At 35.2% G+C, this 25,072-nt stretch overlaps 1 protein-coding gene across 1 annotated transcript in view; it reads left to right on the top strand.

Moving 5' to 3' along the window:
- Nucleotides 1-25,072, top strand: part of GPATCH2 (G-patch domain containing 2) — a 167,508-nt gene that overhangs the window by 78,036 nt on the left and 64,400 nt on the right. The window contains exon 6 of the mRNA XM_025991319.2: nt 24,538-24,605. Coding sequence (XP_025847104.1) covers nt 24,538-24,605 — 68 coding nt within the window. The remainder of the gene's footprint in view (nt 1-24,537; nt 24,606-25,072) is intronic.

The raw sequence follows: 25,072 nt of genomic DNA, 5'->3' as shown, positions 1-25,072 counted from the left end.
CCCATTTTCATGCATAGTGCTGTTTGCATGGATTAAGAAAAAGAATGTTTTCTCTGTGTATGTTTAACTATTTGCAATTTCTAGGCTACTTACGAGGTTCAACAAAGTGTGGAAGCTTAAATTTTATGATTCTGTTTTCTCTTTTTCTTAATATAGGCTACACCGTAGAAACTTTCTGGAAAAAAAAATTCGAATGATCTCTTTCCTCAGATCAAGGACTTTTTGTATTGTCAGGCTTTGAGAGACTCGACTTGTCAGACCCCTAGTGACTCACAAGATTGTACTTTTTAACTGCTGTGACAGGACATCTGTACACCGAAAATTTGAAACTGCAGGAGAAGAAAACAAGAGCATTGCTGATTTGCTTTAGAAAGCACAGGAGCCCCGTCATTTATTGTTGCTAAATTTTCTTGAGTTCAGAGGAGTCAGGGATTTACAAGGCAGCATAGCCTTATTGGGGAAATTAAGTCACAGTTCAGAAGAAATTGACAGGATTCTCACCGTGAGTTATGTTTTTCTCTTCCTTGTCTTCAAAGATCAAACCTTAGAATGATATAAGCTATGTCAATATGGTAGTGTTGCGCGAGGAGTTAATCTGCAAGGAATCTGAATCAGACTTGCCTGTCAAGGAAAGAACTCATTGTATGAGCCATAGGTGATGTATTTATCCCAGATTTCTTCTAAAATGTCAGGCTCTGTGACCAAACCCTGTGCAATATTTGGATCCAATTGGAATCATAACTGCCAAGCCCCAGGTACACGGGATATTTCTGTCTTTTAAATACTAGTATTCTCATTGAGTTTCCAGAAAACCAAATTATAGTAAATCTTGGTGGGAGGCCCGACTTCAGCCTCATTGCTAGAACCAACACCAAGGCTAGATTTAGGGCGGTTACCCCTGGAATAGGCCTGGGGAGAGAAGATGTGAAAGCACAGATATCCGATGACACTTAGGGACTTTGTTTTTTCTATTCACTTCCAGTGACACAGCCCTCGCACACAACCTCGAAGTCTGTAGACACTAGATCCCTGGCTGCTAGAAATCAGAATTTTTTTTTCATAGTACTAATTTCATCAAAGGCTTACCTTGAATGTTAAGTCAAATAAAGTCCTTGTTGAAACCCATTTACCGCCAGAACGGTTCAAAGTATTCTCATGAACTAGAATCAGAATTGATCAAAGAGTAGCACTTTGTGCAAGCACTGTGCATTTTAGTGTAATAAAGTTCACAAAATGGTTTTACAGTTTAGAGAGAAGTCATCACTGCTGTATTGCGCTAAAAAGGCAGTGGGGTGGATTCTATGTTTTTTTTTTTTTAAATTAACAGGCTATTACTCATCACTGCTGTCAATATAAAAATTAATGTTATTCCACCCATAATAATTTAGTGTGTTGCCGAAAAATCAGGGACTGGTGCTAAGACATGCAGAGAAAGGGAACAGCCTGACACTGTAGTACCCAATAGCACCCAGCAGCTAGCTGCAGGGTGGCCCTCAGCTGCCTGTCTGTTTTTCCTTCACTTTTCTTTCTGTCCTTCCTTCTTTTCCTCCTTCTCTTCTCCTTTCCTTCCTTCCTTCCTTCCTTAACTCTCAATTTAAAGAGCATGCAACCCCTTTGTGATTGTACCATAATCAATTGCGCTTTCCTTATCAGTCGTGAAATTGAAGTATACACTTTAATTAAATAGCTTAACCTCCTGAAACTTTTTAATGTGAAAAAAGAAAGAAAGAAAAAAAAAAACTCCCAAGAAATGTAATCCTCATTTAGGTATTGAAAATTTTTAGTTTGAATCTGATATACTAATTTTTGCCCCAAGCAATTTTATCTTTAACTTATGAACTCGAAACTAGGGGATTATAACAAAAGTAGTGACTATTTCAAAAATACAGTTGGCATGGATGTGTGTGCATTAAGTTTCTATATAAATACATATATAAATAAATTGTAGAAACAATCAAGAAACCAAGTCTTTCAGGGTTATCTATTGCCATTGTTTCCTATGCATTGAAGCTCTCACCATAGCCATTACTATAAAACGTTCCCTAAGTACATAAAGGCTCTGATCGTTAAGATTTTTATTGCCAGCCACACATACAGAGCTGCAAATTGCCTTGTTTCAGATTTATTATGTATTACTCCAGAAATTCTATAAAGATCAAAAGAACTGATTACAATGTTGACCTTTGCATTAACTCATCTGAATTTAAATTCAAGTGTTTGATTTGGGAAAATAAGTCCATTTATCATAGGTCTGCTACTGAGGGGATTGTGCAGCCCTGATTGGGAGTGCTGAGACCAAATTTATTTATTGAGCGTGGGCTTGAAAATTGTTTGTAGGACAAGAGGAACAAAAGTTTGACCTGCCATTGTATACTGCCAGGGGAACAATGTGGACATTGCCCTTTTCAAATTTCAAGTAGTCTGTCCGTTTCAATCTTGGTGATAGAACTGCCAGATATTAAATTGAGCAAATATATACTGTTTTAAAAATATAAATCATGCTTTGATTTAAAAATTAATGATCCTTTTACTGAGAAAGTAATCATTTCTTCAACACTGAAGTTATATTTTGGAGGAATATTGAGATGCTTCTCCTTCTGCAATTAGTTTTCATATTATACTTGAACTCACATTGGTCAATGTTTTGTTTCCTGAATTACTGAGAAAAACCTGTTGGTAGTAATGTCTTCCTGTATGGAATTACAGCTTTAGTTCAACTATTGAATAACTATTGAACAATTCAGTTTTCACCACAAAAAAATTCTAAATTTGAACCCATGCACTATACCGATATCTACCCCCCCAAAAAATGGGTATCTCATCCACATTGATAAACCGTATCTGCCTTGAGATGGGCAGAGAGTTCTAGAAAGTGATTTGATAAAGAAAGAGGTGATAGCAGTCAGCAGAAGGCATCAGCATGAATCTTTCCCTAAATACCCAAGCTTTTTGATAGTGCATGCAGCATTCATAACAGTGTGAAATATTATGGCCCAACAATGTTAAGTATAGTTATGATGGACATAACTTGGCCCATAGTAACCTAAAAGAGCCTACTGCTAAAAAAAAAAAAAAGCATACATTGTACGTTAGGATTTATGCCCATCTTAACGCTTAAAGTTCAGCTCTTCTGCTCTTCGTGGTGATTAACCCTCCAACACAAGTCACTGTCAGAATGGAGAGGCCAGGATATTACCCATTTGCTAAGTTTCAGTGGGCAGACTAGAAACAATTACAGTAGACCCTTGACATTTGCAAGAGATTTGTCCTGAGACATTCATGTACTGCAAATAAGAAAATGTAACATAGCATGTTATTTTCCCCATAAAATCCAGTAAAGTAAAACTAAGAAAATTAAGTGACCCTTCAGGCCATTAATGATTCTATCAGCGCAAGACCAAAGTATTTATAAAGCTATTAAAGTAAATTCTGTCGCCAAAATAAACTCCATGCCACATGACAACATTATTTTAGTAATATTAACCCCAAATTTACGGAATCTGCAGATCGTGAGCAGTATTGGTGTAATGACATTAGGGATAACATTGAGATATGAGTGCTCGGCTTTGTTGTCGTGAACTCACTCCAAGCATTTGTTCCCCTTAGAAGTGCCACAAAATCAGATGCCTTTTGGGGGCCCTTGAATAAATTCTTTTGAGAGGGGGTGCCTGGCTGGCTCAGTCGGAAGAGCATGCAAAACTTGGTCTCAGGATCATGAGTTAAATCTCCACTTTGGATTGTAGAGGTTACTAAAAAAATAATAAACTTTTAAAGTAATTAAATTCTTTTGTGAAACTTTAGTTCTTTTTTTTTAGTTCATTTTTTTTAAGGATGTAGACTTCCCAGTTATTGATACGTATATGAATCCATCTAAGACAGAGTCTGTTTTAAAACAAGAAAAAAGAATCCATCCATTTTGTGATGAAAGGTAAGGCTAAGGTGATAGTTTTATACGTATTTCTCTTTATACAGTCTGAAAATAAAAGGTCCTGGTCAGGAAGACCAGAAAGTCTATGTAATTAAAAATTTTACCTGAAAAAAAAATAAATCTAAAAGGCCTTCACATATTATAATCTGATCATTGGGGTTTTTTTTTTTAGTTTCTTGATATTTTTTTAATTCTTGAAATTTAAAAAGATTCTTAGTTTCCAGTATCAAATTCTTGAGGGATGAAGTTACTATAATTGTCAAAATTTAAAATACTTGTAATTTAAATAAATAAATAAATAAATAAATAAATAAATAAATAAATAAATAAAATAATAAAATAAAATACTTGTAATTATCCAAAGTATTGAATCAGTGGGAAAGCTGTATTTACCAAATCAATTGAAGGATTTCCCTTTTTCTTATATAATTTAAATGGGCATTGAAGTCCTAAGTGGTTTGATTATATTTTGAGGGGTTTGACTTTTCTGCTCCACTATCCTTATTATTTGAAGTAGTTTTATTTATTGTCGTGATGAGTCTTTCACTTCTTATATTTTAATATTTTGAATAGTGTCAAGATATTACAGAAATGGGGACGGGGGGAACACCTGTGAACAGGGCTTTGTAGAGAGTATTTGTGTTCAGTACAAAGCAAAATTTATATGTTCTTTGCCCATCTCAAACCTCTTAAGCTAATTAATTTCAATTTAGCAAATATAGATTGAAAGCCTACTGTGTGCCACATGTTGTCTTAAGTAACCCCAGGTACAAAGATTAATTGAAATAGGCTCTACTGTCAAGGGATTTACTATCTAGCAGGGTAGACATGTACTTAATCTAATGCAGTAAGGTAAGTGCTTTATTAATGGAATGAACAAAGGGCTAAGGAAATTCAGAGAGAAGTAAGGAGTCAAAAAAGGACTCCTTTTCTTTGATTTCTAATCTTTATGAAAATGATCTAAGCACTCAACTTAAAATCACAGAATGGTTTTGATGTAAAAGACTTTAGAGAAAATATTGAATTTTCTTTAACAGATTAGAAAATTGAGGTCCAGGGACATGAAGTGACTTATCAAAGCTCATACATCTGGGTTGGGTTTTTTTCAGATTGTCATTGATTAAGGATTTAGCATACTCCTCGAGCTTACGATTTAGGCAAAACCTCCCTAATGTCTAGAGGGCAATCAGTTAAGTTCAAAATTGTATAGTATTCTCCATACTGCCATATGAATTCACAGAAAGGATAGGAAATTGTAGGCTGATAGATAGAAATGGGGAATGCACTGTAGATGATGTCAGCGAGTTAGGGCTTCGGGGTAGCTGAGGCCTGGACAGATGGAGAGTGTAAGAGGTACAGTGCAAATAAAAGAAAAGTGAAGTAAGAGGTTGGAAGGAATTAGAATTTTAAGAGTGACAATCCTGGACATAAAAGTCTTGATAAAATATTCAGTTTGTTTGCCTGCTCTGTGCCAGAGTGATGTGCTTCCTCTTTTCCTGTATATTCTGTTTTTAATCCTTACAGAAAACCTGCAGCATCACCAATAGGTCCAATTGTAGATGAAACGAATTGAGGCAAAGAGAAATTAATTTATGTGGCTAGGTTATATAGTTAATATGCGGCAGAGCCAAGATTACTTCATCTGACTGCAAAGTACTCACTCTATTTTCTATTCCACGATGGAAGATAAAAACCAAATTTTTCCAAGATGACGTTCACGTTTTCTCCTTTTTGAAACTAGCAAAGTGCTGCCATTGACCAGTAGCCATAAATGCATTCATACATACATTCGTTCATTCATTTACTCATTTTAAAAATTAAGAATTGAACTTTATGATGGGAAGTTAATTAGAGAGGAAATTTAATAAATTTATTTGACTCTCGTGAGCTTGAGCTTGAGGTGATTCTAGAATTTCAGAAAGAAACACCCAAAAGGGTTCCTGGAAGTGTGGGACTAGTTGTTGGAAGTATGGAACTTCAGAGGAGGAAAAGCTATATGTATGTGATCCATTAATAAGAAGGTGATGATTGAAAAGTAGGAAAGTAATGCACTTTCCCAAAAAGCAAGTACTTAGATAAAGGAGTGAAAGGCAAAGGAAATCACCCTGGAAAACTGGAAGAGATAGTTTCAATTAGAAGGGATAAAGCAGTGTGTTGATATGATGGTTTTGTCATATATTTTGGCAAGATTTTCTTTATTTTTTGTCTTTTGTTTTATATGAATGCATCATGGTTCAGAACTACCATATTTTATGTATATTTTAATTATGCTTACTTTCCTCTGTAGTCCAGGAAGTTTTTCATACATGGTGATACACATGTGAGTTTAAAGTTTTGCTAGTTATGTAAGGATTCATAGTGAGTAAGCATACAAATAGCTTCTGTAGGAGTTGATTAAACCATGTATGCAAAGAAAGAATTTAAAAAAGGAGCATGTAAGCAAGATAGGGAAGAAAAAAGAAGAGGGGTAAAGTGATAAGAAAAAAAAAAAGATTCTAAAACATCTTTGAAATCTGAAATCAATAGAGGTGTTGTGAATCTACTGCTAGAATTTGGGGTAGGTTGCTCATCCCTTTCTTGTTGGTTTTTAGTTCCAATTCCAAATATACTGAACACCCACAGAAAACTTGAGTCAGTTGTCCATTCATTCAGCGAATATTGTAGGTACTATTTAGATACAAAAAGGTGCGTCTTTGATTTTGACTTTATTTTATATATTAACCTAAAAAGAAAACAATAACTTCCTTGTTATTAAACCGAATAACAAGAACCCATACACTCAAACTGAGTAGGCAGGTGTGTGATATTGAGGTAACAACCGAATACAGAAGTTATTTTTTCATTCAGATTGATTTAGTGATTGGAACTAAAAACCAACAACAAAGGAATGAATAGCCTTACCAATTAGTCTGCGCTGAAATGTCAAGCTTGTTGGTAAAGCAGATTGGGGCTATGAAATCTAGATGTACTACTACTAATAATAGCTAGCATTTTTTAGTCCTTCCTATGTGCTAGGCATTTTATCAGTATTTGACACGTACTAACTATTGTAACTCCCATAAGAGACCTAGGAGGCAGGTATTAGTATTATTGCTCATTGTCTTTTTACACATAAGTCTACAAAAATTTAAAAAAAAAAAAGTGAAAAAAAAAAACTTGTATAGGTAGAAAGTGGCAAAGCATGAATTTGAACAAGAGTGTGACTTTAAAATCCACACTAAGCTCCAAATATCGATGCTAAGTTGAACCAAGTAGCTGAGCCAGGTGTCTGTAAAATGCTAAGCTGAATGCAGATAGTACTTTACAGGTCATTACAGTAAAAATTGTATGTACCCTAGCCAGCTGTGCGGTCATGTGACATCTGGTCACCCTAGAGATTTGGGAGAGAACCAAAAGTGTCTGGATTTAAAGAGGACAATTGATTGTTGCTTATTAGTCCAAGTGGTCATGGGTCCATAGGATACCACTCATGAGCTTTTATTATCTTTAGACATCCTGAATATTTTTGCACAGACAATGAATAGTTTGATAAACATAAGAAACAACGTAAAGTAGAATTTCATTTTGAGTATGAAATGTGGTCCTGTTTCATATTGGCCCATCAACAACCTGATCACTAATAAGAAGATGGGCACTTTTTGGTTATGAAGCTAGCACTTTACCCAGCTAATAATTTTAAATCACAGTCAAGGGTTCTGATTTGAGAATTAATAAATAAGAATTGCTGGAATATTTTAATGGTTGCTTCTATATCTTCAAAATGTGAGTGGTATGATTTTTTTTTTTTTAATATAGGGTGAGGGCAATTAACTGTGAGATCTGTAAGAATCTTTTTGGTAGGTCTTATTTTATATTCATTGAAATATTTCCATACATAATTAAATGAGCATGTTGAGTTTTCCCACTAATTGTATTTGTTCTTCCCATTGTCATTTACAAGAGATATGTATCTGTATCTATATTCAGTAACCAAGGGCTTATTGAAAACAGGCATACCTAGGATTCTGTTATTTGCATTTCAAAGCAATTAAAATACCAGCCATGGCCCTTGTTGAGATTTCAATGTAGATGTCAAAATAAAACATAAATACTTAAATCAACAAGTGAATATTGGTTCATTTCGTATCATGTGCCACACACTATGCAATGTAGGGAGAGACCGTTGAGTAACACATGGTTCCTAGTCTCTGGATGCTTACAGTCTATAAGAGGGTTAGATACACAACAGCTAACTAAAATGCAATGTAATAAATAATATAAGTACAATGATTGGAGTATACAGATGTTGCTAAGGGCTCAGAGGATAATTATTATATCATTTTGGATACAGGTACATAGTTATGTTATAGGATTTAGGTAAGAATCAGTGAAAGGAACTAAAATATTATTTGGTGTACACAGTGACAGTTTTTTAATGAATTAAGATATTAATATGCATCACCAAACAAACTCATTTGTTTGTTCCTTTGTACTGCTAAACAAGACAAGTTATGTGGAGTTATTCCCTTTAAGAAGAAATGAGATAGGATTCAATAAAAATTAGCTTTTCTTTTCTTCATAGATTTATTATCTTGGTTAGCACCTTTGATATCGTTTATTATCTCTGGGACTCCATATGCCTAAGACTGACACTCTAACACCAGCGCTTTTGGTATTATTCACCCATGAAGATTGACATTTGGATTTGCTGCCATACATATTTGCAGAATCTGTCAGTGTTTCCAGTTTTGCCTCTTCAATTTCCATGCAGTCTGAAACCTTTGTTCAAAAAGAAGTCACCCTTCTATTGATTGTCCTTCTTGCTACAGGTTTTTTTTTTTTTTCCTGCACTTGGTTTAAGTTCTGTATTTATGCTGTGGCAGCCAATTTTTGCATATTTTAAAAGCATTTCTTATGATCTCTCTGTTGGTATTTTTCCCACTTTGTCTTACCATCTTCAGTAAAATCTAGAACAGTGGTCCTCAAACTTTTGAGAGAATCAGAATCACGTGGAGGGTTGTTAAAACACAGATGGTGGGGCTTGACTCCCAGAGGTTCTAATTCAGTAGATTTGGGGAGAGGCCTGAAAATTTGCATTTCTAACATGATCTCAGGTAATGTTGGTGCTCTTGGCCTGGGGACCACAGTTGGACAACCATGGTGTATGGTGGTGGTTCTCAAAATGTGGTCTGAGGACTCCAGAGAATCCCCAAGTCTCATCAGGGTGTCCACAGGGTAAAACTGTTCTCATAATAGTACTAAGATATTTGTCTTTTTCACCTCGATTTTTCACAAGAACATGGTGGTATTTTGCAGTTTCCAAGAAGAGTATTGGATACTCTTGAGTTGAAAAATTAACAGTTTCAATTTCCAGTACAGCAAATGTCAACACATATAAACCATATAAACAAAAGCTCTTTGAAGTCCTCAGTTATTTTTGAGTATAAAGTTTGAGAACTGCTGGAATAAAGAGCACAACTTCTTTATTTTTTTTTAAGATTTCATTTATTTTTGTGAGAAAGAGACAGAGAAGCACAAGTGGGAGGAGGGCCAGAGGGAGAGGGAGAAGCAGACTCCCCACTAAGCAGGGAGCGGATGCAGGGCTCGATCCCAGGACCCTGAGATCATGACCTGAGCCAAAGGCAGATGCTTAACCAACTGAGCCACCCAAGTACTCCAAAGAAAGCACACTTCTTAGAACTAAGATCACCCTGTGTGTTCTGGCTCCTTCGTGCTCTCTGACTTTACACCTGGCCAATCTTTCCTTGCCCACCCGACCTCCTTGCCACTCCTGGAACATGTAAACTTGTCCCTACTTCCACACCTTCCTATACTATTTCCTTGGCTAGGAATGTCCCACTCCTCCTATCCTTAGCTTGGCTGCTCCATCCCATGCTTCCGGACTCAGCTGGGGTTCCACTTCCCCATCACCTTCTCCTGATTTATTTCCTTCATAGAATTTACCACAATCTATATCTATATATATTTGTGTATATATGTTTGTTTTTAATTCAATGTGTCTCCCTAGACTGAAATGCAAATCTTATAAATGCAGGATCCTGGTCAGTCTTTGTTCACCAGTCTGTCTCTTCATCTTCCTTTTCCCAGGACGCATAGTAAAGGCTCAATATTTTCTTGTTGAGTAAATGAACCAGACATTTCTGGACTAAAGTACTGTCTCCACTATTTGTTAAGTAGGTGGCCTCAGGTGGGTTGTTCTAATCTCTTCGAGCCTCATCTGCGAGATTGAGATAATAATTAAAATCTTGCAGGGTTGCAAGCAGTAGTAACACTGTGCATGTGTGCAGCTTCTGAGAGCCCGTGCCACCCAGAAAGTGCTCAATCAGTGTTTGGGAAAATCAATAATAATGGATACTGTTTAGCTAGTACATCCTGGGTTCATCCCAGAGGACAAAAGGAAAGAATAAAACAGTTATCTCTGCACTTGGCGTGGTTCCTGGTCCAGTGGAGTGTACTACGTGGCCTTTTGTTTGTATCCTCATTCCCACAGAGTTGGGTTGTCATGACATCATGTCAGTGTTTCACAGAAGATCTTATGGTTTCTGATTGCACAGTGGGGCTTAAGGTCCAAGGGGCTCATAGTTAACACCTATGGGACGATTCTAGAATAGGTGGTCTCTTAGTTATATGTCTCTAGTTATGCCAATGCTTAGATGCTACTCTTGCTTTATGGATAGCTCCTTCTAAAAATGGATTTAAGAACATGTAGTATTCTGACATTTTCTCAGTATATGCTGATATTCAACAGGCTTCTTTCTGTCCAGGAATTCTCTTAATGGTACGCCAGAAAGGTTATTCACCAACTTTTTCTTCTTTTTTTCTTATAGTCTTTTTTTCCTTATTACATTTGGCCAGCTTATGTGAAACTGTTCAAGGAGTTCATTAAAGAGTTATTGCATCTCTTTCATTTTCTGTACTTTAAAAAATCGTGGGCTATTCTTTATGCAAAGCACTTAGTAAATTATATTCATTTACTCCATTTATTCTCTACATACTTCCTAGTAGGTTTTCTCTTTTGCATTATTTAATTTTGTGGAACTGGTGTTAGAATGGGTTTAACTTTACAGATAGCAGCCTGGCTTGTAAAATGACATAGCCAGATTTTTAAAGACTATAGGATTTAGTCTGCTTGTGAGTTATTTGAAATATATGCTGAGTTGCCTTATGGCTATCACAAAATGCTAATCAGCGGTGGCGAGCTATATTTGTGCTTTTGATGACTTCAACCCATGGTTCTGTGTAGGCCAGTGTACCAGGTTCTGTGGGTGATACAACAATAAATTAGACAAAAGCCACTGCTCTTGAGAAATGTGTATGTTTATAAAGGAGACAGACACATATTTGCAGTTTTAACATGAGGCAATTTGTTATGTGACATAAAATACGAGGAAATATATGAACTTAAAGTGGGAAGGGAGTCTACTGCTGTTGTGTGTGGTCAGAGAAGCCTTCAAGGTTTTTTCACTTTTGTGTAAAATCAGAGTGTGTGTGTGTGTGTGTGTGTGTGTGTGTGTGTGTGTGTTTGAAGTTGGTTGCAGGAAGAGATGCATTCCCTTTATTACTTCAATAGCATGTTTTCAAATGGTCTGCGAGTTCAGGTTTCTTTCAGGCTCTTAGAATTGGCCAAGAACAGCAAATCAGCTGTAAAACATTCAATTTAGAGACCATTATTATAGATAAGATACTTAACTCTATTTTATTTAAACTCATGACCTTTACACTAATTGAAAAGCATCAGAAAAGCACCAGCCTATGGAGTCATGAATAATGTCTTTGTGGAAGTTACTGAATGAAGTTTTGTGATTTAGACTGCCTATTGTGTAGTTGTTACTTAATTTGTATAGTAACTCCTCTTTGTAATAGGGTGTGTTTTATATGTTCAACATGTATCTGCATTTCTAACATGCTCATGAAAAACAGTTGCTTGTCTGATTTTTATCAACCCTAACCAAGAGTGTTTTAAGTATTTCACTGAAAAGAATGATGATATTTCCAATATTGAACACCTCCAATTGCATCATGACTTTGCATACACACCCTGCTCATTCCCAACTCCCTCCAATCCTATGGAATCTCCTCAGTCAATGCCTACATCTACTATAGTACTTATTTGTGTCATCTTATTATTGTAGTTGTGTCTTGCATTAAATTTTGAGACAATTAATGCCAATAATAATAATAATAATATCAGAGGCAGACTCATGTATGTGCTGTTCAGATTGTCTCATTTACTTCTTCTAATAACTGTATAAAATAGATACTGTTTCCATCCCCATTTTGTAGATGTGGGAGTTGAGGCTATCTTAGAGCTGAAATGTGGAAGACTCAGGATTTGGACTCAGGCAGTCTGGACTGATAGCCCACATTTTGATCGCTCTATACTGTGTTCCTGGACTGGAGAAAAAGAAAGAGTGGATGAAATCCATAAATTCTAGTTCATTTTGTTAAACCTGGTAGATTGCATATCTCATTGTGATCACTTCATTGGACAGCAAGAATTACTGCGAAGATTTCATATTGCTTTGTTTTCTAATTATAAAAGTATGTTTTGGTCACAATTGATTTTATAACTTTCACAAGTTATAGATAAACAAATCACAATTGATTTATAATTATAATCTATAATTTTATAGATTGAAAAATATACACATTATGTGGAATTTTGCTGTAAAACACTGAGAAAGCTTAAACTAGTAAATTATGTACGCTTTACTGCTTACTTGTGGATCACATAGGAAGATTTTCATCTATTCTAATGTAAGGATAATTCTTCTATTTATGAATCATTTAAAGGGCTTTTGTCAGTTTATAATAGTGTCATAGGGCAAAAATTTAATACCTGGACAAAAGAAAGTGTAGCTTCTTAATTTAGGACATTTGATATTTCTCATGAGGTCCCACTTATTACTGGTAGGTGAAGGGACAGTGAGGGGAAAGAGTACATGGAGTGGGGAGCAGGGGTTGGGGAAAGTGATGTACATCTGCCAATTACTGTATCTCAGTATGAAGTATTTCTTTGGACAGCTTATCCTTTTTCTAACAAATGTTTGGTCTTGCAGTTCTTCGCCTCCCATCTACTTCTCTCCCAAATGGCAGTGGGGAGCTTAGGTGCCATGGAGGAGATAGAGAAGATTACCTTAGATTCTTGCACCCTCTTAGCATCTGTTCATTATTTTTCGGTCCTTGCTGATCTCTGGCTGGCTGGTCTAGTTCTGAACCCTGGTGCCTTATCCACTTACTGGAACCTGGTTCTCTTTGGTCTTTTGAGGTATCATGCTGGTACCCATTACTGTATCCCATGGATTCCAGTCATTTGTCCCTGATCCCTAGTCCCTCTGCTTCTTTGAGTCCCCACACTGGTTACAGAAATTCCTGGGCCACCTAGCCTGGGGGGACCAGTAGCATTCTCAGGCTATCTCTCTAGCCCCCTCCTTCCACAGATGCGGCATTTTTATTCCTGTGCCAGATTGGTCAGTGTACCAACTCAAATGTGGCCTCTCCCAGAGACTTGCCTCCTCATCAGCTGTGCCTTGGGGGGGCTGACTTGCTTCAGTTTTCCCACATTCTCTGACCTTGCACCACACTTCACCTTGCCCCCGGACAAGTGGGAGCAGTTAGAACATTGGTTTCTACTTCCTTCAGCCTCAGCTCTTCTTTCATGTTGCACAGGAGTGAGAGGACAGGAAGTGCCACCGCCCAGCCATCACAGGCAAGAGGGGTCACCTCTCCATGCTGAAAGTAGTTAAAGGAAACTATATTTGCATCTCCCAGGCTCTTGATACAGAAATCCAAAAGCAGCAAATAAGGATTTAGTGAAGGCGAATATACAGTGATCTTAAAATAGGAAAATATTATCTCCTTTTTTGTTTGTTTTTATTCATTTTTATTTGGGGCTCTTTTTTTCTACTGGAGTTGGACAGTATCAACTAGGTGGATAATCTAGCGTAAGTTTGGAAGACTTGCATATAGGTTATTTTACACAATGAACCACATTGCTAGATTTCTGAAGCTTTATTACCTGCCCAGCTTTTTACCCCAACAGACTTCTAGTCTAGTCAGGCTTATTTCTTTGTTTCCAATCTATATACTCTTATGATCAATACCTTATATCTGTGTTTAGGGTATAATTACCCTCCATCCTTCAGCTTAAACCCTACCAGTCTCTAGCACTTAATAAGCCCCGTCTCCTCCCCAAATCCTATTTTCTGAGTTGGGCCTTAATGATCTCTCTTTTGTGAACTGCTGTTGCAGTTATGAACTCAGTGCACACATTTTAGCAGCTGTATAATCTGCATTGGTTTCATATTTTTTATGTTTGCAACATGTTAGCTAGCAGAGTCTTGTCTTTTTTAAGATTTCATTTATTTGAGAGAGAGAGAGCAGAGTGTAGTGAGGGGCAGAGGGAGAGGGAGAAACAAACTCCCTCATTGGGGAGCCCAATGTGGGGCTCGATCCCAAGACCCTGATATCATGATCTGAAGACAGACGCTCAACAGCCTGAGCCACCTCAGTACTCCTAGCAGGGTTTATATTATACAGTTCTTTAGAATCTTCTGTAGCACCTAGCACTATGCTGGGCATATAAATTAGATGTTCAGTATGTCTTCCCTTTCAGTGGATTCCTGACCCACTTAATGGCATATTTTTAGTTTTTTAAGAAAAAAAAGTAGAATTTAATGGCTCTAAAGGCATCATTGTTAATATTATTGTTCATTTGGGATTGAACTTGGTGCATGTAACTAGATGCCCAAACAATGGAGGCTTGCACAAGAAGGGATTTTGTTTTGTTTTTTTTCCCCTCGTGTTATGAGAAGGTATTTGATGGCTTCATTACCTAGATAAAGGATGGCCAATGGAAACCTTTGATTCTTGTTATCTTTCACTCCTACTCAAAAAAGATGGATGCTGTTGTCTACATCCCAGGCAACCAAATGTACAAAGAAGGGCACAAGGCTCATGCCAACTAAGTAAATCCTACTGAAAGAACTTTCCTTAGAAGCTCCTCCACCAGTGATTGCATGTATTTCTTTCTTATTGGCCAGAACTCACTTCACATAGCCACCACTGACTGGCTGATTGATTTTATTACGCCAACCAGAGTCAAGTTAGATATTAACTTCTTTTGATTTCAAGCAAATTTTACTGATAAGCATCCCCAAAATATGGAGAATTTTACTGTGTAATTTTTTTTTACTTGAAATATATGTTGGCCAAAGGATATTAAAAGTTAAAGTTACTATTTGAGATTTGTGTTGCAAATCAAGAAGAATAATATTATGTACTATACTAAGATTATATAGTTATTGATTAGCTAATATTTGATTTCTTTTTAATTAACTCATTCACTCACTTATACCTCAGGGAATAGTTTGCATAATTTATACCTAGGGGCTAGTTTGCATATGATTATACTTGCTGTCTCTTTCTCTCTCAAGTCAAGTTTGTTTTTTTTTTAAGTTACAGGAAGATTTTAGTGCAGTTTATAGTATGATCATCAGGTCTTGAAATACATTACAGGTTATTGAGTGTTTGCCTGCATGTTTGCTTTAGGAGAACACCTTATTGAATATAGTATCTTAAGTTTTATTTGCCAAATATAAACCATATTAAGATAATCAGTTTTAAAATGTGGAGACTATTAGCATTTTTATCATAAATTAGCATCAGTATATCCTTGAGATTCTTAGAACCAATCTTTTAAACATCAAAACCAGCTGTATTTTTTTCTCTATGTAAATTAAGATTGCATACAGCATCACTGTCAACTTACGGTGGAAAGAAATTGATGAGTTTATAAAAACATTTAGAAAAAGAAAAATACACAATTCAAAAAGGTATATGCACAGCTATCAATATTGTGATAAATTATCAAATAATACAGAAACAGGATAATTTTAACTACTGAAATGTTGACCAAGTGTTTTAAGTCTAGTTTAAGTAATTTATAACTAAGCACCTAAATGTTTTCTTAGTCTGCTTATATTTTAAAGTAATTTTTTAATGTACATGATAGAATTTCCATCCAAAAAGCCATCTTAATAATTTTTTACGTTGCCAGTTGTGTTTGCTGAATATCATAATTATCTTTACTGCTGTGTTACCCCCTGACTTCCTCTAACTACAAAAAAAAATTAATTTCATATGAACCAAGCTTTTCAATATGTTGTAATTCTCACTAAGAATGAGAACTATTGAGTCTTCTTTTTGTTTTAGTTCTATCCTTCATATAATAGACTCTGTATAAGCTAAGCTCCAAAGAAGAAACACTGTCTAGCTTCTATTTTCTGTATATGTGATGCCTTTTTTTTTTAACTTCTGCAGAATAGTAGGAGACAAGAGGGGAGACTTCAAAGCACCCATTAGAATTTTTATTTATTGTCTGAAATTCCTTTAAACAGTTGAACATTACTTTTAAGAGCATTTTGAATGTCCAGAGAGATAAAAGGATTTTTATAAACAAATTCCCTGGCAGGCGCTACATTACGTGCTATATATTTCAGGCTAATAATAAGGGCTTACTGTGGGTCAGTGTGTCATATCCCAGCGGTGTCTAGTGAGATGGAGGGTTATCTTATATGTCAGCTAGCTAACCCTGTGAACAATTTTGAGCAGGCAAGATAATGGGACTGAATTCTGAAATGAGGGTTGAAATACACTGAAATATTGTCACATGTGAGAACAATAACTTTTTAAAAATAAATGTTGTCACCTTTTGACATCATTAGGCATATTTGATAATAATTTTTAATGGGGTATATTTTAAGTGGATAGATAGGGTAGAGAGTATGAAGTGAATCATATATAATTGTAAATTTAAATAGATAAATAAAAAATCATAAATTCTGTCGTAGTGGATTTTTATTACTAGAAAGCTACTGAGCAAAATTGGAAACAGTTTTTTTTTCTTTTCTATTATGATCACTGAATTAACATTACTTGATACTACTAAGGTTCAACTTCTTGATTGGAATTTTAAGTTTTGAATCTAAAATTACTTGCACCCAAACATAGGTGCAATAATACAGAAATCTTGAAAATTGCTTCACTTACTACATTTCCAGGACAGTATCTTCATTAACTATTATATAAAATGTGTTAATGCTTTAAAAAAAAAATCTAATTCTCTAAAGGATTTTTTATTCAGTCTTTCTTTGTATTTCCCTGCAAAGTCAGTAACCAAACCTAAACATACACTAAATTTTGAGAAAAAGTTTGCTTGTGTATGCAGGTGTGTGTAATGAAACTCAAGAAAATAATTGTTATTAAATGTAGATATGATTGCTCAACATGAATTGAATAAAATAATCCACATACTATCAAGTCATATATTATAAAATTTTAGAAGATGTATAAAGATACTGAGTATAATCTAAGTGTGTTGAACTGGGATGAAATTATAAAGTTTTTTTAGACCATCTTATGTACATTTTGTTTATTATTTGGCCTTTACTTTTATAAAAAGCTGGTCTTAATTCACAGTGGATTTTGTATAAATATATGTGGGCATATCCTTATTTTTCTGAAGCCCATAACATTGCAAACATCATAAATGAATGATTTAGGAAGCCTTTGGTCAGCCAGCAGAGGCCACTCACAGCTTGCTACTAAACTGGACGGCAAAGTGAAACTCCTTTAATCACTATTGGCCGTCATTCCAAGCTGGTTAATTCTTAGTTTCTTACTCAAAAAAAAAAAAAAATATTACCATGGAGCAGTATGAAAAAAAAGTTGTTGCTGTATTTGTTTTTTAATTATGTAGTGATTAATCTTTTCTATTAAAGCATTTAGATCATTCATTATTAGTGTATACCAGAAATGAGAATTTATGCACTTAATAATTAGAAGTATTATTATTCTAATAGGCCAATCATTCTAAATTCTTAATTATTAATGCTGACTTAATTTTAACTAGGGAAAGAAAAACTTTAAAGTAAGGTTTGAAATAATTACATTGCTTAGTTTTAAATTAAAAACCTAACAGTTGCCATTGTTGTCATATATATACATATATGTATGCATACATATTTCTAGTCCTTCATCAGTTTAGTATAATTCGCATTTTGACAATTCTTTTAAAGAACTGTATTTGCTGCTGTTCCTTGAACATTTGTCGAGCTTACTTGCAGATTATCCAAAGTCTGTCTTCATTCACTACTTCATGTGATCCTGGCAGCTGAAAGGTTGGCATCTTCCCTTTGACATGTACGGATTCCTGCTAGGAAGGCTAATCCGCAATTGAAAGGCAAGCCTTGTGCTCCTCTGTGCTTTATTTCCCCTGATTTTTTGATTCTTTGTAAAACCTTCTTGGTTTGAAGGTGTAATCTCACATTTACATTGATACCTGCTTTTGAAGGAAAAAAAATAGTCTGTGTTCTCTAATTTTCCAAGTTCTTTCACATATTGTCATCCGGCTCTGGTATAGTTTTTAAATTTTTTACTCTCTTGGTTGTGATGCCTGGTATAGTAGGGCTATTTCTTATTCCTGTTAATCAATTTAAGAGAGCTAAGAGCTCTATTTGGACCACTGTGCTCTTCCTTGCCTATTATCTAAAATAGCCCCATAGGTTACCCTGAAGTTACGTGTGAGGACCAGAGTATCATCCAGGCTGACAGTTTTCCAAGAGTAGATTCCAGATTCAGGCAAGCATCTCCTGCAGCAAATCCTCAAATAGAGAAAACACTTATTCTGGTGTATTGTCTCCTTTGTGTAGTCCTGTAGGGAAAGAAGTAGTAGGTTGTGAATAGGACAATTTAGGTTCAGAGCTAGCTCTCTTTAGTCTTTGTGATCCGGTGTGTGTGTCTCATCTGAAATTTGAGAATAATGATGCTTACTCACTCTATCCACTTTGCCTGTGAAGACATCTTACAAGCAGGCAAGAGTTGTAAAGTTTAGGAGAGTCATTAGCATAAATAATAGTAATAATATTTCTACCAACTATTTTAACTCTTGATGTGTCACAGTGGCCATTATCACACTTTCTTTGATCATTTATTCATGTTTACAGCCTTCCAAGAAGGATTAAAAATCACTAAAAATATAATGGAACGATACCTTGAGAACCAAGTAAAATCATCAGATTCATGCATGGGGTTATATCCACTACAATATCATCCAGCTAACATGAAGGCTATGAATAGTAGATGACACATTGATCCTAATAAGAGGTTTTCCCCCTTAATAATCTTCCAGTGTGAGATCTGTTGATTAAGAGTAAGATTGTTTGTGAATGTTGGTAAATTTTAAAATGAAAAGCGGTACATCTTTCTGTAATGTTACTACATTTGGTAAGATTCTAAAGGCATTTTCTTATTTGGAGAATCAAGTAATAGTGTATAAATTACTTGATTTAGTCATTTAGTACAACTCAGGTAACTCCATTGTCCTCAGAAATGGATCATCTTCCCTCCTGAGTCTTCCTTCTGGGAGGGCATTGTCTGAAGCTAAAAATCCTGATAGGTAAAAGATGTATAGTGACCTCTCCCTCCTATCCAACACATTCCCAAGCACACATCAGGCATTCTTCATGTACCTATATTTTTTAGTTTCTTGTAGCCAGTAAAGAGGATTGGGGCTGGTCTGCTGTATAAATACACATTTTACTTTAATATAAATCTAAACAAATGAAGGTAAAAGATGAATTAGCACATGAATCATTTGCTGATTTTTTTCTCTATTCTTAAAAAACAAACAAACAAAACAAAACACCTTGGAATGAAAGGCTCCTTAAACTAAGGACTTTATCATGACATCAAAAAGATGACTCAGTGGGACAGTATATCGAAGTTAAGCCAACAGAATGGGAACTATGTACCACTAATATAGTAAACATAAGCCTAATTTTACATACATAGTAGGTAAATATTTGTTGAACTGTATCAAGTAGAGCAGTTTTGGGTTTCAAACATAGAAAATAGTCAGTTACAACCTGAGAAGGATCACACTGGAAAGTAAGGATCAGATTAGAGAGGGCTTTCAATGCATTTCTCATTAGTTTTAATTTTACTTTCAGCATAGAGCTATGGATGGCTCTGGAAATGAGAAAACTGACATGTGAAAAGCAGCGATTTAGAAAGTTGAATTTGGCAAGTTGGTAAAATGGATTGGAGCAGGGAGAGATAATTGCATACAACTCCCTTCTCACAGGTGATTTTTTTTTCCCCTTATTCCTCTTAAATCAGATAACTACTTTGTTTCCCTTTAATCTTATAAATGATATCCATTTATGCTACCTGAATTGTCATTTTTGTATTGCTTTAAAAGTAATTCTAAAGCAATTTTTATTTTTTTGTACATTGTTTTAAAAGTAATTCTAGTGTTATCTTCTTGAATGTTTTCTTTCCCCAAATAGATTGTGCCTTTTGTGAATTGTGACCACTCTGTAATATATATCAGAATAGATGACACAATGAAATATTTTATTCATTCTCCACCTATCTTGTAAGAGAACTTTTTAGAACACCGATATAAAACTCATTTGAAATACTTTTGGAGAATCTTTTTGTTTATTTTTCTGTATGGGGTTAAAAGATGAACATTTTATACATGCATTTTAACAGCTATTAATTAGGATCAGTTACTGCAAAACTTTTAGGGTATTATTTTCTTATGGTTGTTTTTTAATGAAGATAAATGTGTAGACGAGCAACTATAATAAATTCCCTCCCATGTCTTTGCTCTCCTTCCCTTACTTCCTACCCCCAGGGTTTCAAGTCCTATTTTTAAGCCTGGTTTCATTGAGTTGTTTTCCTTAATATCTGTCACATATATTTGACTGACACATTTGTTGAATGTACCAGGGGGCCTGCATGCAGAGCCTGCTAAACTTTAAGGGCTTGTTTTTTATTTCAGAGAAGTTGAGTCAAATTAATACTGGTCCTTAGAGAAGCAGAAAACTTCCGGGTGTTGACACACTGGCGAGGAGGCTCATACAATGTCTCCCTGTAGCCTGGAGGCCGGGTGGATTTGATTGACCAGTCCTCACAAAATTGAAAGGCCTTCTTTCGAATGGCAGCCTGCCACCCTAAGTATTTGTCAGTGTGGGCACTGAAGCAGAATAGCATTTGGAAAGCAAATAAAATGTAATTGTAAATAAGAGCAAAGTTGAAGGAGAATGACTATATTAGAGGGAGAGAAGAAGGAGGAATGGCTCCGTGTGCTTATGTGGGGACATAACACTTCATTCATTTACAAAAGGACTCTTAATCCTTGAAAATATGAGTAGGATATCCTCCATACTGAACCAGCTTTGCATTAATCCTGTAAGACCGTTGTGTCTCACATATGCTTACCTGATTTGAGAAGTAATTTTTTCAGTTATGTAATTGTAGAAGAATGGGATGGGTTGTGTGTTCTGTTATCTTTTGAGGAAAGTTATGAAATTGGTATCAATAAATCAGTGATAGGATAAGAAATTGTTTTAATGTATTTAATGAAATGGAGAGAATAGATATGTTGTCATTGATGTCGTTTAGCTAAATGTCCCATATATTCTTTTTTTTTTTTTTAATTGTGGGCTAAATTTATTGGGCCCTTTCAATTTTTTTTTTTTAAGATTTTATTTATTTATTCATAGAGACACAGAGAGAGAGGGAGAGAGGCAGAGACACAGGCAGAGGGAGAAGCAGACTGCATGCAGAGAGCCTGACGTGGGACTCGATCCAGGGTCTCCAGGATCACCCCCCGGGCTGCAGGCAGCGCTAAACCGCTGCACCACCAGGGCTGCCCTGTCCCATATATTCTTAATGGCCTACTGAATTTCCACAGTGGTACTTACTTGTACAGCTCTTACTCAGTGTTCACTATCACATTCCTGTTTTCTGAGGTTGGTCACTTGATTGTAAATAACAATAGCAAAAACTAAGACCTTTTAACTTTACATTTTGTTTCACAATCCACAAAGGCCAGAAGTTAGCAAATGCTTTGTTCTGTAGAGACCATCCGTTCCTTTTCTAGGTTGGGTTATCTCTTTTTTAATTTACTAATTTGAGTAACAAACATAGGTAATGAGAAGAACTATACCTACTGTAGTTAGGACTGTAGTCTCTATTGATGTAGTGACATTTAAAAATGAATTATAAGAATTCTGGGCATATAGTGTGATGTCTAAGACTGTCATCAGCAAATATTGGCTAATTACATAAATGTCTCCAGAGTCTTAACAACAGAATACCTGTTCCCTATCTAATCTTGTGGAATAAAATCTGCTTTTTCTAACAAACTTTACTGTGTGAATATTTTATTGGATATTTTAAAGAGATGTTTTTTGTTTTGTTTTGTTTTGTTTTGTTTTGTTTTTTAAAGAGATGTTTTTAAATGTGATCTTTCTTTCTAAAACATTTCTGGTATAACTGGAAGCCACTATTTTTCAGAAAATAAAATAATCACCCTACTTGTTAACTAGAAATTATAACTTTGATGTGATGTTTAAAATCGTTTCATTTATTTTTATGAAGATTATTATCTAACCCTAAATTATAAATTTTTATAACAGTGTTTCTTGATATTTTATAATACTTGAATCATTGCCTAATAATCCATGCTTCCACGTTTAAAACACACTGTAACTTCAATATAATACTGCTTTCCATGGGCTGAATTCTGTATTAAGATTTTATTCTCAGATTTTCAGTATGGGGTTTTTCTAGTCACAAAGTTGCAGAAGGTTCCCAGAGTAAAAACATTTTACTCCTGAGGCAGAGACCAGTGACATGAACCCTGAGAAGATCATCATGCATGGACCTCAGTGTTGCATAATTTCATTTACAAAAATTCTAAATAATGACTGTTGGCATACCTTCGAAAGTAAAACAAAATTTGACCTGAAATAACAGTAAAGGGCATTCACCCCTCTTTTTTTTTTTAAAAAAAAAAGGGCCACATACTATGTAAATTTGTAAAGTTGTTTAAATTTCTACCTTTCATACTGTAAATCTTTTGTGAGTTATCTGCAGCAATTGAATTGAGCTTACAGTTTATACATATATGATTTCTGAGAAATACGTAGTATGATTATTTCTGACTAGATTGAAAGCTTACATTTGTATTGTGGGATAAATTAGTTAGAAATTCTGTTTTATTGTATTCAGTTGCATTGTTTTCATCAGGCAATTTATCACATGGGTGTATGTGAAATTTCTTCATTTATTAAATTTCAGATTATGTATTTCAAGCCAGAGCAAGACTTAAACATTTTTCCATAAGTATAGCTTCAGGTAAACAAGCAATTTTAGCCCTGAAAATAGCTTCTGCTTCTGTCAACACGTTGTTTATTCTTTCTCTGAGATAAAAAGTTCAGTTTTCTGATATTTGTACCAAGATAAAGTCAGTAAACAAGATTAATATAGTGTGGAAAAGGTTGTCAGCAGCCCTGGCAAAGGAAATAAGTTGCCTGTACATAGAACATACTGTAAACTGAATAAAAGTGTCAGGTCCACCATGAGATAATGTGATCATGAACCTCTAACAAAGCATGACATAGGCACAGTCGGCTTTTCTCATAGCCACAGTGTAGAAAATGGATTACTGTATTCCTGGGATACCCACCGGAATAGCATGAAAACCTCATTTTGAGATGAATGCAGGATGTAGTCCTGGAGTTGGGCCACATGTTTACCTGTGGTGCCCAAACCATAGGGTTATTAATGTCATCATCTGTGCACATTTGCAATATTTGCATTTCTTGGAATTTCAGAGTGTGTGCTGGCATCTTTGTTACCCAAGTGATAAAAGAATAAATAATTTTTTGCAGATGTTAGGTGTTTTTACATAGGCATTTTTCTGCCTCCTCGTGCCTTTTTATTGATTGTATACTTTAAGTGGCACTTTATAATTGTGGAGGGGTATTATTATTATTATTATTATTATTATGTAACTTATGACCCTTTGTTGTAAGATATACCTTGTTGACTGGGATTGTAGATTCATTCTTGCGTGGTGCTGCTTATGTTCCCTTTTGAGAACTCTCCATAAAATCAAAGTTTTGAGTGCTTTTTTAATGAGAGTAGCCCACATTATGAAAAACATGTTGAGGCTTTAGTTCCTTATTGATTTTAATTTTATTTAGAAACAGAGGAATAAAATATTCTTCTTTTAGTTCTTACATGTTGTTCTATATAAATACACAGATTATTCCTGACTTCATGGGGAAACTATGAAAAGGACTCGTGACTACTTCCTTGACTTGAGTTTTTGTATGCATTTAAGAAGTGCACATTATAAAACATGTTTGTATGTAGGAATTAACTTTGGTTAATTGGTTTTTGGAAATATTGCTTGCTCAACACTAATTGAGCCTCTTTTTTTCACATATGATTAAATATATGCACAATTGAGCCGACAAGAGTCGGTGATCTAGTTCTTAAGAAACTTTTTTTATTATTACTATTATTATGAAGGTACTTTTAAAATAATCTTAAAATTCTAGCAGAGGAACCACACTAAAGCTAAACAAGAGGCCGTTCTTACATGCAATGCTGTTTAGCTTTTGAGAATTAATATTTTATTCTCTATTTTAGATGGGAAGCCCTTGAATGGAAATGTGTTTACAATCATTTTTGTTTTTGTTTTTAGAAACTCATCTGTGACATTTTTGTTTCAACTCTCATTTCAGGTGAGCACCCCTGGCCCTGTCAGTAACAAGAGGATGGTTCACTTTTCCCCAGATTCTCATCACCATGAGTGAGTATGCACTGATTTGTATAATCTTGTTGGGATGGCCTACATCCTTCTTGTGGAAAATTGACAGCAATTGCTAGTAAAGTAGTTTCATTTTGTACTTCTCTTGAGAAAAAGTAAATACCTTATCCCATTGACTGTTGTGCAGGACCCATTTCAACCTGTGGCACGAATGTCAATAAAGATTTTTTAATACGGTCATTCTTTTGTTTGTGACAGAATTTGAATTTCTACATTTTCATTATATTAAGTAGCATCAAGCTCTCTTCCTCCTCATCCTTCCTCTCTTCCTTCCTCCTCACTCTTTCTAAAGCACTAAAATGCAGAAGAAGTGACTATTTAACTCAATACTTCTCTTCTCTCTGCTTCTGCCCAGCGTGAGCTGTGAAGGGACCAGGATGTATTTTCATTTATCAATGTAAAGGAGAGTCTAATTTACTAGGAGTAATTCCAAAATTAAGCGACTGAGC

Source organism: Vulpes vulpes, chromosome 5 (assembly GCF_048418805.1).
Source record: "Vulpes vulpes isolate BD-2025 chromosome 5, VulVul3, whole genome shotgun sequence".
Lineage (NCBI taxonomy): Eukaryota > Metazoa > Chordata > Mammalia > Carnivora > Canidae > Vulpes > Vulpes vulpes.
The sequence above is the reverse complement of the archived record's forward strand: the minus strand, read 5'-3'. Positions and strand labels throughout refer to the sequence as shown.